Source organism: Neoarius graeffei, chromosome 8, assembly GCF_027579695.1.
Source record: "Neoarius graeffei isolate fNeoGra1 chromosome 8, fNeoGra1.pri, whole genome shotgun sequence".
In the NCBI taxonomy this organism is placed as follows: domain Eukaryota; kingdom Metazoa; phylum Chordata; class Actinopteri; order Siluriformes; family Ariidae; genus Neoarius; species Neoarius graeffei.
Window position 1 is genome coordinate 84,780,803 of NC_083576.1, and position 13,748 is coordinate 84,794,550.

Consider the following 13,748-nt stretch of genomic DNA (forward strand, 5'->3'; position numbering starts at 1 on the left):
AGTCCGTAATTAATTATCGACACCTTTTCAGATTTACCAATAAAAAACAATTTTACAAAGGTGAGTTTCAGTTACAACAGTTATTACTGGTTAATTAATCAACCAGTAGTCCCCCCTCGCCCTTTGATCCTGTCGTCTGATGACACAGCTCGTTACCTGAGATAGAATTTTTTTAGCACGATCAGCAATCTGAGGAAAACCCGGACGTTATCATCGCAGGTGAGCATGGTGGAAAGATCATGGACATGTTTTTACTGATCAAATTCACCGATATTTCATGATCTCCTCATCGAAACCTACTTTGTTTTTTACTATTTCATTTGACAGTCGCCATTTTGTATTTAAACGTGAGTCACGTGAGGTGTCGATAATAGTGATCACTTTCACCGGTGTCCACCATTATCGACACCCTGTGGAATTAAGTGACATTTACAACTGTTATGGATCGATCTTTGTGTAACATTGTTGAAGTAGATGAAGTACTTTAAAAAATAAATAAATAAATAAATAAAAGTGCGGTGATTTATAATAATTCTTTTTTCTGATTCATAACAGAATGGAATGTTTATAGAGTATTTGGAATCCTATTGCAATAAATAGAATTAGACCAGAATTAAATTCCTCACATATAAAAAATTACATGCTTGAAATATTCAGATTTTTTTATTCCATTCAAAAAATAATTTTTTTTTTGTGCAGTTTGTTGTAAATATCGACCGCATATTACAATATCAGTAGACATTTTATATTTTGGTTCGAGGAATGAGATGCGACCTTTGACCTGGATGTTCATGTGGTTACAATCTCAATTCCCTGTTGATATTTATTGGTAAACGACAAAACTAGAAATTAATACAAACAATAACAAATGATGAACAAAATGTGATCTACGGAAATACTTAGAAAGTGGGTAGAAAGTGGAACAAAAAGATTTTCTGACGCAGGTTAAACGTTATCAGTTCATTTGTTTACAAGCATTAGAATTACTTCCTCATTTACGTAAGCACCGACATGGATATATTTATATAAAAGATATTTTGTATTAAATATAAGGCTGTGTAAAACAAAACTATGTTTTGTTAACTTTATACCGCATACTGATTATTTTTTTATAAATAATTATTTGGATGTCGATAATTGTGGAACGGTGTCGATAACTGTGGACAAAACTGTCAATAATTGTGGAACGGCGTCACGTGATCTGATACGCTAAGTAATCAGGAATCAACTCATTTTTTTTTTCCCCAGTGGAAGTTTGAGTAATTATTCGTGCACAATTTACGTATTGAAAGTCTTTTCTACTTTTGCAACAGCCAAAAAATCGTTAAGGTGTCGATAATTGTAGTCACCGCTCTATATTACGTAAAGTTAATTAGTTTGCCATTGGCTTCAACTACACAACGTTAGTCTGACATTAGCTAGCTAGCTTGATACCTGGAGAGGTAATGTTAGCTAAACTAACCTGTTAGATAGCTAACGTTACCTCAGTAATGCGTTTATGGAAATGATTCCTACGTTAGCTAATGCTAAACTTTTATGAAGCGCAATTAAAACCATTATTTATGCTTAGTCTAATGAAAAAAAAGATCAGGTTTGATTGGTTGGCTGATTGAACTGAGCTTGAAAATCATTACTGTAGGAATACTTGAGTGTGTAGGGGAAAAAAAAAGTGTGTGAGATTGAAAATGTGTGTGTGTGTAAGCCCGAGAAATGTTGTGTGAGACCTCCGAATCTTTGAATCATTGTCAGGATTTTGTCATCATGCAGGCCGGTGATTTTTCATGGCTGTGCATTTATCAAACAGTTAAAAATCTTCAATCGGAGAATAAATCTAAAGTAAAGCACACACACACTCGCTCACTCACACACACACACGGTATCACTACTGCATTTCAAAGATAGGCTACAATAAACCGCTATAAATACGAGAGTTAATTATTCCGACTGTAGTTAACGATCAGAGTCGAGTCCACTCGCATCAGGTGACTCCGTGTACAAACTCTCTACAAAGACGGTGCACTTGGCCATAGAAAGGTCTAGAAAGAGATTAGAAAAGAAAGACACTTCTCGCTGAGGTTCTTGAGGAGAGCTAAAGGAAAAGGTCTCGTTCATGAACACGTTTGTGTGTTAAACTTCGGGACATGCAATACTCTGAATCCAGGTTTCCCAGTAAAGCTTCCTCGAATCATGGCACAAAAAAAAAAGTCTCCTCGTTAAGTCATAGGCCACGGAGAAATGAAAGTAGCTGAGGTGAGCCAAACTTGTGACACAGCATGATAAGGACGTAAACTCTTACTCTCGAGATGTAGAGAGAGTCCCAAAAGAGGAAGTGAGAGAGCGAGATCGCCGTGTTGTCTCTGGGTAAAACAAAGGACAGCGTGCCCTTCTGTGGTTTGTGGGTGTGTGTGGGTGTGAGTGGGCGTGAGTGTATGTGTGTCATGACATGGCTCCATGCTGTCATTGATGAGGCAAAAGTTAAAATGTCGCACACTTCTTTTTTTTTTTCCATTCAGCAGTTTGAAAGGTTTTAGTTCTGCTTTCTCTCTCTCTCTCTCTCTCTCTCTCTCTCTCTCTCTCTGTCCGTGGCATTGTGTAACAGGAAGCCGGATTTAGGACTCCTCCTCTCCTGTAGACACAGCGATTCGTGCCGCCACAGAGAGGTGATCGGTCAGTCCAGCCAGCTGAGTGATGAAACTGAATTCCTCGATGTCCTGTAATAAAACAATACACACATTATGACTCACGCAGCATCCAGCTGCATTTTTTTAATCTATAAAGTGACCTTTGCTATGGCAAAGAGACTCAGACTGTCAGATGTGCCTGACTGCATGTAAGCGTGTGTGAGAGGTGAGATTAAAAAACACCAAAAATATATATTTAAAAGATCTGCTAACCTTTACGCATTTTGCAGAGGAGCTTTATATGTTAACTGGACTCCAGAATACACCTACAGATCTGTCTTAATTTAATTTCCATAAGAAAATCGGCAGATGAGCCAAGTCTTGGATGAGGAAGCCATGGCCTAATGGTTAGAGGAGCAGCTTTGGGACCAAAAGGTTGTTGGTTTGATTCCCTGGACCAGCAGGAATAGCTGAAGTGCCCTTGTTGAGCAAGGGGACTGAACCCCTAACTGCTCTCCAGGCTGCTTTGGGTATGTTGTATGTCACTCTGGATAAGAGCGTCTGCTAAATGCCTGTAATGTAATACTGATGCTATCTACAAACCCCGCCCACTGTCCCTATCTCCCAAATTGTAATATTTTGGATAGTGCGAATGGTTTTCCAGATATAAGACAAGTCAAAGTCCTTCCCAGGCAGTCTCCTTGCACAAGTCTCCCATCCAAGTACTAACCAGGCCTTTAAGGCACACTGGGCGGCACCAATCTCAGTTTCTATAGCCCTTAGCCTCTCACCTATTCCACAGTTAGGGTTACTGTAGGGGGCTAGTCCTCTCGTAACCCGAGAGTACTCCTGACTCACATCTGTATTGTGACGTGTCTCGCCAGATCCCACTAGGTACCATTTTTATGATGGTTTTTGGTATGACCATCATGAAAATGGTATGACGGCATGGTGGTGTAGTGGTTAGTGCTGTTGCCTCACAGCAAGAAGGTTCTGGGGTCAAGCCCAGTGGCCGACGGGGGCCTTTCTGTGTGGAGTTTGCATGTTCTCCCCGTGTCAGCATGGGTTTCCTCCGGGTGCTCCGGTTTCCCCCACAGTCCAAAGACATGCAGGTTAGGCTAATTGGTGGCACAAGTAGTATGGTGGCTACCAGCAGTGCCTTTGTATGCCTTTGACTTGGCTATGTTGAGCTGTGTCCATAATTCAGCTGTAAGAAAGGATGATTCCAGCACTACTGAACTCATCGAAATGACGCTATATAAGTCCATTATCAGTATCAGTATGACCCGACTGCGAGTAGAACTCACGATTTCCCAGTAGACACACTAACCATTAGCCCAACTTCTGGTACCTTTTGGTACAAGGAGGAAACAAAACTGTTTTTAAATGATCATTTCCTTTGCTGAAGGCTAAAGTGTATCAAATGTCACCCATGTGAAACTGGACTTGAACTGGCCACTTTTGCACTTTTAGAAGCAACAAGTGTAATCAAAAGCTCCTGATAATGGGAGATCAGTGTTTCACATTGCTTTGGAGGAATTCTGGACCGTTCTTCTGCTTTAATTCAGCTACTTTGGAGAGCTTTCAAGTCTTGCTGCAACACTGCTATAGGGTTCAAGTCAAAACTTTGACTAGGCCACTCCAAAACCTTCATTTTGTTTCTTTTAAACCATTCAGTGGTGGCTTTGCTCTTATGCTTTGGATCATTGTCTTGCTGCATAACCCAATTACACTTGAGCTTTTCTGGTACAGCGCAGAATTCATGTTTCACCCAGTTATGGCAAGCTGCCCAGGCCCTGAAGTAGCAAAGCATCCCCACAACATCACACTACCACCACCATGTTTTATTGATTGTTGGCATTATGTTCTGATTGTGAAATGCTGTCTTAGCTTTACACCAGATGTAACGGGACCCATGTCTTCTCAAAAAGCCCCACTTTTGACTCAGCAGTCCACAGCCATGCGAACCCTTTATGTTCTTCTTGGTTAGCAGTGGTATTCACCTTGCAGCTCTCCGAAAAATTTATCCTATTTTTGCCCGGACTCTAACAGTGGAATCATAAACACCGACCTTATCTGAGGTGAGTAATGTCTGCAGTTCCTTAGCTGTTCATTTGGGGACTTTTGTGATTTCCTGGATGAGTCATCAATGTGTACTTGTAGGAGATTTGTTCAGCTGGCCACTTCTGGGAAAATTCACCACAGGCTCCGTGTTCTTTCCAATTTGGAGATAATGGCTCTCACTGTGGTTTGATGGAATCCTTAGAAATGGATTTTCTCAACTAATACAGTGCCGTTTAGACTGAACAGTGATCAAGTCTCGGTGTGTCGAGTCTAACTGAATGTCATCTTCTTCTTCTTCTTTTGGCTGCTCCCGATTAGGGGTCGCCACAGTGGATCTTTCATCTCCATTGCTAGTCTAACTGAATGTAATTACAGATTAAATTTAGTTAACTGGTTTGATTTATTAAATAAGGGCGCAATTATGTTTTTCCACACAGGACCAGTTGGTGTTGGATAATCATTTTCCTACAATAAATTGAATTTTTTTTTTTTTAATGTATTTTGTATTTGCCCAGGTTGTCTTGGCCTTGTATTAAGTTTTTTTTTTGAAGATCTGAAACAATGAAGTGTGAAATCAGGGTGGGGCAAATACTTTTTCACAGCACTGTAGATTAATGAATTATTGAAATTGGAAGTGTTAATGGATCATATGCAGTATTGTGCACTTATCAATATAACTTTATAAGTGTGGATGACTGTATACACACAGAGACACTGATTTACAAAATACTGTCAAAAATAATTAAAAAAAATCCCTAAAGGTTAAACAGCCAAAAAAATTTCCAAGCTGATTTACTACCAGGTTCTACAGAAAGCTGCATCTTTCATAAGAGCAAAATAACTCATCTGGACGACTTCTGCCTAAAGGAATAGTTCATTTGAGCCATTTTTACCTAAAAAAGTGTAAAACTGAGTCGAGTGTAGACTCGACAGCAGAGTCAATGCAAATCGGTTAGTGTGATATCGATTACCGTCACCTGAGCGTCATTTCAGGAATGCACAAATCAGGAGAACCGAAGGGCAAGGAATAAATAAAGTTATTCTATCCACATTCACTGGATATAAGCAATCGTGCGCTCTGATTGGCTACTCTACTACTAGGATATCAGCTCATATACTGTAAGTAGAGAAAAACAAAATGGCGGAGCATGTTGCTGAGCCAACCAAGGACGAAATAAAAACTCTACTCGAAAACAAAACCCCAAAAATACAACAAAAAAAAGCAACAAAATATGGATTAAAAGCATTTGATGATAAGAACGTATATATATTTTTATTTTTCAAGAATTATTATTATTATTCTCGCATTTTTCACAAATTCATTTCTGTCATTTTGCCGGTTTGTTTACATTCTAAGCGGAAATTATTTTGTCGGACGTTTTGTATAAAGTTATTATTGATCAAAATTGCAAAAAATAAAAATAAAAATGCTCTGTTTCTCAAAGTCCAGTGAATGTGGATAGAATAAAACTCCACTCAATTCCACTCAATCTCGTCGTACATGGCTTACAGACAACTCGGTGCTACACGGCTCGTCGGATATCAGCTCATGTACGACTCAATTTCGTGGAATAACTTAATTATCCCTCATCAAAAAATTCCACACTAAAAGTGTTAAGGCCCCGGTCACACCGCCCGAACTTTGCTGGAGCGTTCCTTGAACAGTAGGGAGGGGGGGCCGAATTTCGACAACGCTCGTCACCGCGCACAAAATGGGAAAAAAATCGAAAACACGGGCGTTGGCTTAGCGGTGCACCGCTGAAGCCGGCGTTGCTTTAGCGTTGGTTTAGCGGTAGCGAGCGGTAGCGAGCGTTGGTTTAGCGGTGACGCGAGCGTTGGTATAGTGGCGTTCTGCGCATGCGGGCTTTGGCTCGGCGGGGGTATAAAGTTGGTTTAGCACCAATCATAGCAAGTCTCTCAGCATCCATGGTGATACAGTTTTACTGTAACTTTGAGCAAATTCGATATAGATGAGGTCTGAACTCAACGGCAGCTCGATTCCAAATGAGCTCCTGGTCCATTTCTCCCCGTATTTATAGCCAAATTCTGGTCCCGCTCCGACACCTCTATACCAACGCCAAACCAAAGTTCATCGCCGCCATGGATAGCTGCTTCAACGCCCGACACCGTTCCAGCAACCCCGTGTCTGCTCGTAAAACGCTTACAACCGCTCCACCGAAGTTTGTGCAACGTTTAATCGCCGCCCGGGCAATGCTGGCGAAGCAGCGGTGGTCCAGCGTTCAAGATTTCTGCGTTGGCCTAGCGGACCCAAGCGTCCACGAACTTGCATCTAGCGGTGCCAAACTTTGACTGGGCGTTGGTGGAGCGGGGGTGAACTTTGCCGGGGCGGAAAATTGCCCCCTCCTCACCGCTCGCAATATTTTGTGCAGCTCAAAACTTTCGGCGCGGTAGGAGGGCCCCTCGAGAAACATCAGCGGTGGCCGAGCGTATACGGCGTTGCTTTAACGGGGGCCAACTTTTGTTAAACGGTGGTGAACGGTTACGAGCGGTGATGAATTTTTTTTCACCGCTCCAGGAACGCTCCAGCAAAGTTTGGGCGGTGTGACCGGGGCCTAAGACTGAATCTTGGCATAAAGTCACTGGAGGCAGCCATATTCGTTGCTTATGTCGGAGCGACCTTTGACCTGCGCATGTGCAATGTACCATGCTATCACCTGCCTCGCTAGGCATGATTATGATACGTAGATCTACACACAGAAATGCTGACGGAGCCACAGCTGTGACTCGAGTCGGCTGTATAACTTGAAATTGTGATGTCAGTTCATGGTATATCCTGGATATACCATGACTGACTCACACCATATCCATTTTTATTTTAATTTTTGACATCACGAGATACATTGCTTAATCAGTGGTGGAACTATTTTATGTCACGTGAGCCATCCTTGGCCAATCCCTGCACAGGAATTTTTTGATGAGGGATATAATTGTCCTTTATAAAGAAACGTGCTGGTAGATGGTAGGCTGGTTAGGGATGATTTACCCTGTCTTGCGAAGTGTGTGAGTGTGTGTGTGAGTATTGGATGCTTTGTCAGACATTTTGTCTAAAGTTTTTATTTATCAAATTTTCAAAAAATAAAAATAAAAATGCTCCGTTTCTCAAAATCCAGTGAATGTAGATAGAAATAAAACAGTTATTCCACTCAATCTCGTCATACATGGATTATAGAGAACTCAGTGCTACGCGCCTCGTTGGCTATCAGCTCATGTATGACTCGATTTCGTGGAATAACTGTTAATTGTATACTGTATATCTGTTTGCGCTATATTGATAGGTCTTAAAATGATCTCACATTATGACTTAAAAATATTTTAGCCCTTCAAGAGAGAGAAATAAGGAGAATCTGGTGAAGGAACTACTGTTTATGGCTATAATATAAGTGCTAACTTGTTTCACAGCATTAAATGTAACTATAACTATATGGATAAAAAGTACATCTTACTTTTTAATAAATAAAACAAATGTTCCTCACTCCTTTACCAGTCACTGTAGGCCGTGCGGACACTGTGCCACAAAGTGGCAGTGTTGATCTCAGCAAACTAACAGACTGACGTACAGTATGTTACTTCTTCATATCACTGATCTCTACGTAAAAAATCTGGAGTGCTCATTAGCCAATACGTCAATGGTTTACGTTTTAAACCGTTGTATCCGATCAAATTTGCCCCAAGAAAATAATTTCCTGACTTTTATTTCTTTCATTAAAGGAAAAGGCAACTTTTGTACAAAACCAGGTGTGTAATAGGAGAAAAACATATACGTAATCAATTCCGTTAATTATTTCCATTATATATCGAACATGAAAAAATATTTTTAACTTTGAAATCATGAATTGACACAGAGGAGTCGAAGTTGGAGGAGGCAGCCATTTTGAGATTGTGGGCAACTATAAACCAATCAGAATCTTTCGTTAATGTGCCTCCCTCTGATCTGTGACGTCACTGGGCCCATGAAAACAGTGTTCACAAGCAGATCACTGTGATTAGGAGTCCCGGCGGGTGGCTTGTATTCGAGTCGTTTATATCCCGACCTTGTCAGCTGTCAGATTTATGTTCATGGACCCGGTAAGCTGGTAAATAATATTTATTTTTTTTTTCTTTACCAAATTCTAACAGAAAACGAGAGCGCCCGAAAGGGAAAACCGAGCCGAGCCGCTTCACGCATGCGCAGTAGGCTTGGTAGGACAAATCCAAATAGGAGTCATTCAGGATTCAGCCATGTTTTTGCTCCGTGTTTTTACTCGACCAAAGTTATACAGTATTATGAGCTTTAAGTTGCATAAATAAAACCATTTGGTGAAACTTTGAAGAAGCGATTGTACTGGTTTTTTACCTTATTACCATGAAGCACTGAAGAGTTCTTTTCAGTGGCGGGCCACATGACGTCACGCAGTAGATCAATATGGCGGAACGCATCTTCGCTGAGCTCAGTGCAAGCCCATATTATTAAAAGTTAAAAGATACTGTTATGCGGTCTGTTCTTTCTCTATAAATTCCATGATCGATTACTTTATATATTTATCTATCTATTTGTGGTGATTTTGTACAAAAGTTGCCTTTTCCTTTAACCTCCTTTTATTTTTCTTAACTTTACCCACAGCCCTTACATATCTTTTTATTCTATCCACATTCACTGGATATGAGCAATCGCGTGCTCTGATTGGCTACTCTACTACTAGGATATCAGCTCATATACTGTGAGTAGAGAAAAACAAAATGGCAGAGCGTGTTGCTGAGCCAACCAAGGACGAAATAAAAACTTTACTCGAAAACAAAACCCCCAAAATACAAAAAAAGCAACAAAACATGGAATGGAAGTATTTGATGGTAAGAACATATCTTTTTAAAAATTTTTCAAGAATTATGCTTATTACAGCATTTTTCACAAATTGCTCCTGTCATTTCGCCCGTTTGTTTACATTCTTCATCTTTAAGCACAAAAATTTGTTGAATTTTTTTACACTGGTTCAAAATCTCAAAGAAGTTTGAAAATTACAGAACTGAAATGTCCAAGGAAGAATTAAATAAATGTCTAAAGTTATTCTATACCTTGGCACAACAGCGAGACGGCACTTTGTACAAAAGAACAACACTAAAGTCAATTTGTGCAGCCATCGATAGGTTTTTAAGAAGTCCGCCTAAGCGGAAATTATTCTGTTGGGTGTTTTCTTTATCGAATTTGTAAAAATTAAAAATAAAAATGCTCTGTTTCTCAAAATCCAGTGAATGTGGTTAGAATAAAACAGTTATTCCACTCAATCTCGTCGTACATGGATTATAGAGAACTCGGTGCTACGCGCCTCATCGGCTATCAGCTCATGTACGACTCGATTTCGTGGAATAACTGTTAAATTATTGTCACCCCGTCATTGTTATTGTTTTTTCCTTTTCCAGTTCAGTCTCTGGTCATTTTTTGAACAGCTCTTTTACTGCTATAATTATTTTTACAGAGATTATTTCAGTTTTTCTCTGATGCAGTATATCTTCTTCCTATTTATAACAGTTGTTGAAACAGGATTATTTTCTCATGTTATAGCGGAGCCCCATAGGCATAGAGTTTGGATACATAAAGAAACCCATCCAGTTGTTTTCTGATGGTTTCGGTCCCGTGTGTGCATGCCTGCCACCGCAGGAAACCCAACAACTAGTGAAGTGAGTAGTGAAGTGTGAAGTAGAGTAGTAGCCAGGACAGTATAGTAGTGAGTAACTTGTCACTGTTGTCACCTGGCATCGCCATGTGTTGGGTACTCGCATGCCTGCCATCACAGGCAACCCAATCATGGCGGGACAATCTCCATGCACGACGTGCGTGCGTCATGCCTGAATTTTTATTTTAAATTTTGTTGATTCTCGATATAAAACAAAAGAGGCTGGCCATGATATAAGAAAATTCTACAACCCAGAAACAGATGGGAGCTCCACTTTTAGGCAGTGCCTAAATCTATATATTAATTCATGTCATACATGAATGGATCCTGATAGAGTTCAGTAACTTATAGATTATTCCTCAGTGCTCACACTAATATCTCACACCTCATTTTCTTTAATACACATTGGCTTTTTATACTATTGAATTGTTATTTTGATCTTATTTTTGTTTGATATCATTATAAATAGATGTTGCCTGATGTTATTGAGGTTTTCTTGAAATTTGTCAGTTATTTTTTTAATATTTCAGAAATATTAATTTGTATGGAAATGATTATTTTCTAATAAATGGAGTATGAGAAAAAATAATTGTTTTGTTATAATTATGCAGGAAATTGTAATTCATTGAGGACTTGTTTAATTTTATTATTTTTAGCTGACTAGATAGATGGATTATACATAATTTGTCACAATAGCTACAGATTGGTACACTCTAAAAAATAATGGGGCCAGTACCGGTTCTTCAGGGTGATGCCATAGAAGAACCTTTTTCAGGGCTTCAAAGAACCATTCATGCAACAGTTCTTTAAAGAACCATTTAAACCATTTGTTTGAGCAGTGAAGACAGATTTGTGTAAACATAGCCTATGTGCATTGACCAGCAAATGGTAAGAGAATGCCAGGCTCTGAAGAACCGTTTCCAATGTGAAGAACCTTTCGCATAATGTAATGGTTCATCACAGAGTTTTGACTCTCCATGGAACCATCCAGAGATTTGAAGAACCACTGAAGCACCTTTATTTTTTAGAGTGTATCAATCTGTTTTGAAATAGTTAATGTGTAATATTTACATGTAACTCTCTGTTCCCTCCATTATTTTCATGATGAGTTTCATTTCATTTTTTATTCTGTGCAATAGAAAGTATTTGTTTATTTATTTTTTTTAAATTGCTGATCTGGAACCGTATATGAGGGTTTACATGCCTCCAAGCAACAGGAAGTGACGTGACTTTTGTGGACCCTGACCCATGTGCTGTCTCCGTCTCTGTAGGAAACCAGAATTGTTCTGTCATTTTGTAATGGACACTGTTTTCTTTTCTGTTATGCATGTATTGGCTATGTATTTTCTATTTGGTCAAATTAAAAATAAATAAATACATAAAAATAATTAATATCAATAATATAATCATATAATTATGTACTATCAATTGATTATTTTAATTATAATAAAAGTATATAATTATATAATATTACTTTTATTATTATTACATAAGCATTATTATGTAAAGCATAATAATAATAATAACAACCATAATAATTATAAATTATATAAAATAATTATAAATAATATAACTGCATTATAAGCATTATATAATATCAATTAATTATTTCAATTAATCATATTAATTATAATAAAATAATAATAATGATAATAATTATCATTATTATTATTTTATGTTTACATTATTATTATCATCAAAGTAATATTATCAGGGTTCTTGCAGGTTTCAGTAAATTAAATTTAAGACCTTTTTAAGACCTTTTGAGACCATTATGCGTAAAAATTTAAGACCAACACGACGCATTACTAGAAACATTCGAATTATCCCAGATATTCTCAAAACATTCCATTTATTGATTTAGTTATAGAAAAATATCAAATAAAACACATAATCAAAGTACTTGGCGATAACAGAACTTCCTGACATCCGTATTTGCAACACAACACTAGTAGGCTTGCGGCACGGTGGTGTAGTGGTTAGCGCTGTCGCCTCACAGCAAGAAGGTCCAGGGTTCGAGCCCTGGGGCCGGCGAGGGCCTTTCTGTGTGGAGTTTGCATGTTCTCCCCGTGTCCGCGTGGGTTTCCTCCGGGTGCTCCGGTTTCCCCCACAGTCCAAAGACATGCAGGTTAGGTTAACTGGTGACTCTAAATTGACCGTAGGTGTGAATGTGAGTGTGAATGGTTGTCTGTGTCTATGTGTCAGCCCTGTGATGACCTGGCGACTTGTCCAGGGTGTACCCCGCCTTTCGCCCGTAGTCAGCTGGGATAGGCTCCAGCTTGCCTGCGACCCTGTAGAAGGATAAAGCGGCTAGAGATAATGAGATGAGTTCACTAGTAGGCTATATACACATCCTAACCCAGAAATGTCTGAGTTCATCCCCTTTAGCACCGATCTCAGTTTCAAGGGCTTTCAGTTCAGCAAGTTTGTCTTTGTACGCCCTTCTCAGGGCATTGGACTTGGAAAGAAGCTGAGCCATCTTGGAGCCAGCCTTGCTCTCAGCTTCTTCTGCAAGTGCATCTGCTTCCCTGGCAAGACAGGCAGACACATCTTCTAAGCTTGTCTTCCTTTTCTTCAGGTCCTCCAGAGACTGCTCAGCCAGTTTTCTTTTCTGGCTCTGGGATTCCTTTTCTTTTCTGATGCGTTCCTGATCGAGAAAGAGTCGATATTTTGACCGGGCTGCACTCACAGATGCCATTAGTTCCTTGGTGAGGGGGACCTGAGTGACACCCCCATGCATTGCAGCAAAGTCACATATGGTATGAGCCTCTGTGCAACAATTGTGTCCTCTTGCATGTTTTCGGTCTCCACCTCCTTGTTGACAGAAAAACATGTCAACATGTCGAATTTGAATCTGGAATGCAATAGGCTACTCATTTTCACTCCATGTGTGGACAATATGCCAACTGAAAAATCATTAACGTTAGGCTTTCATTTCCGTAGGCTAGAAAATAGCTGATCACAAGACATGCACGTTACAATAGACTATAGCTCATTCAATTTTGTAATGGCATATTCCTCTAGATGGGTAGCCTTTGACATGATGTTCAAATGCAGGTTTAACGTTATTGTTATTGCATTAGCCTGTCTACAAATTGCTCAGTAAAAGTAGGCCATGACTTACTTCAATGTGCTTCAGAAGGTCCTACACTGTCCCATGAACTGAGATCCCATGTATCTCGACCGCACCTCTCCATTGCTCCAGAAATGAGCGTGGAGGTCCAGCTGCTTGGATTTGGTGGATGAGTTGAAGCTTTCGTCGAACATCAAGACATACTGTCCACTAATGGCGTTTATTAGTTCTCTCTTAATGAAGTCCGCTATGCCAAATCTTGCTATGTAAGCGATTTTGTTCGGTCCGCATGTAAACGTTTTCGCAATGTTCGAGTCGGGG

At 39.6% G+C, this 13,748-nt stretch overlaps 1 protein-coding gene across 2 annotated transcripts in view; it reads right to left on the reverse strand.

Annotated features, from left to right (window-relative positions):
• Positions 1–701: 701 nt before the first annotated feature.
• Positions 702–13,748, reverse strand: part of smpd3 (sphingomyelin phosphodiesterase 3) — a 146,507-nt gene continuing 133,460 nt past the window's right edge. For both annotated transcript variants that reach the window (XM_060928403.1, XM_060928401.1), the window contains exon 8: positions 702–2,711. In XM_060928403.1, coding sequence (XP_060784386.1) covers positions 2,610–2,711 — 102 coding nt within the window. In that variant the 3' untranslated portion in view covers positions 702–2,609. The remainder of the gene's footprint in view (positions 2,712–13,748) is intronic.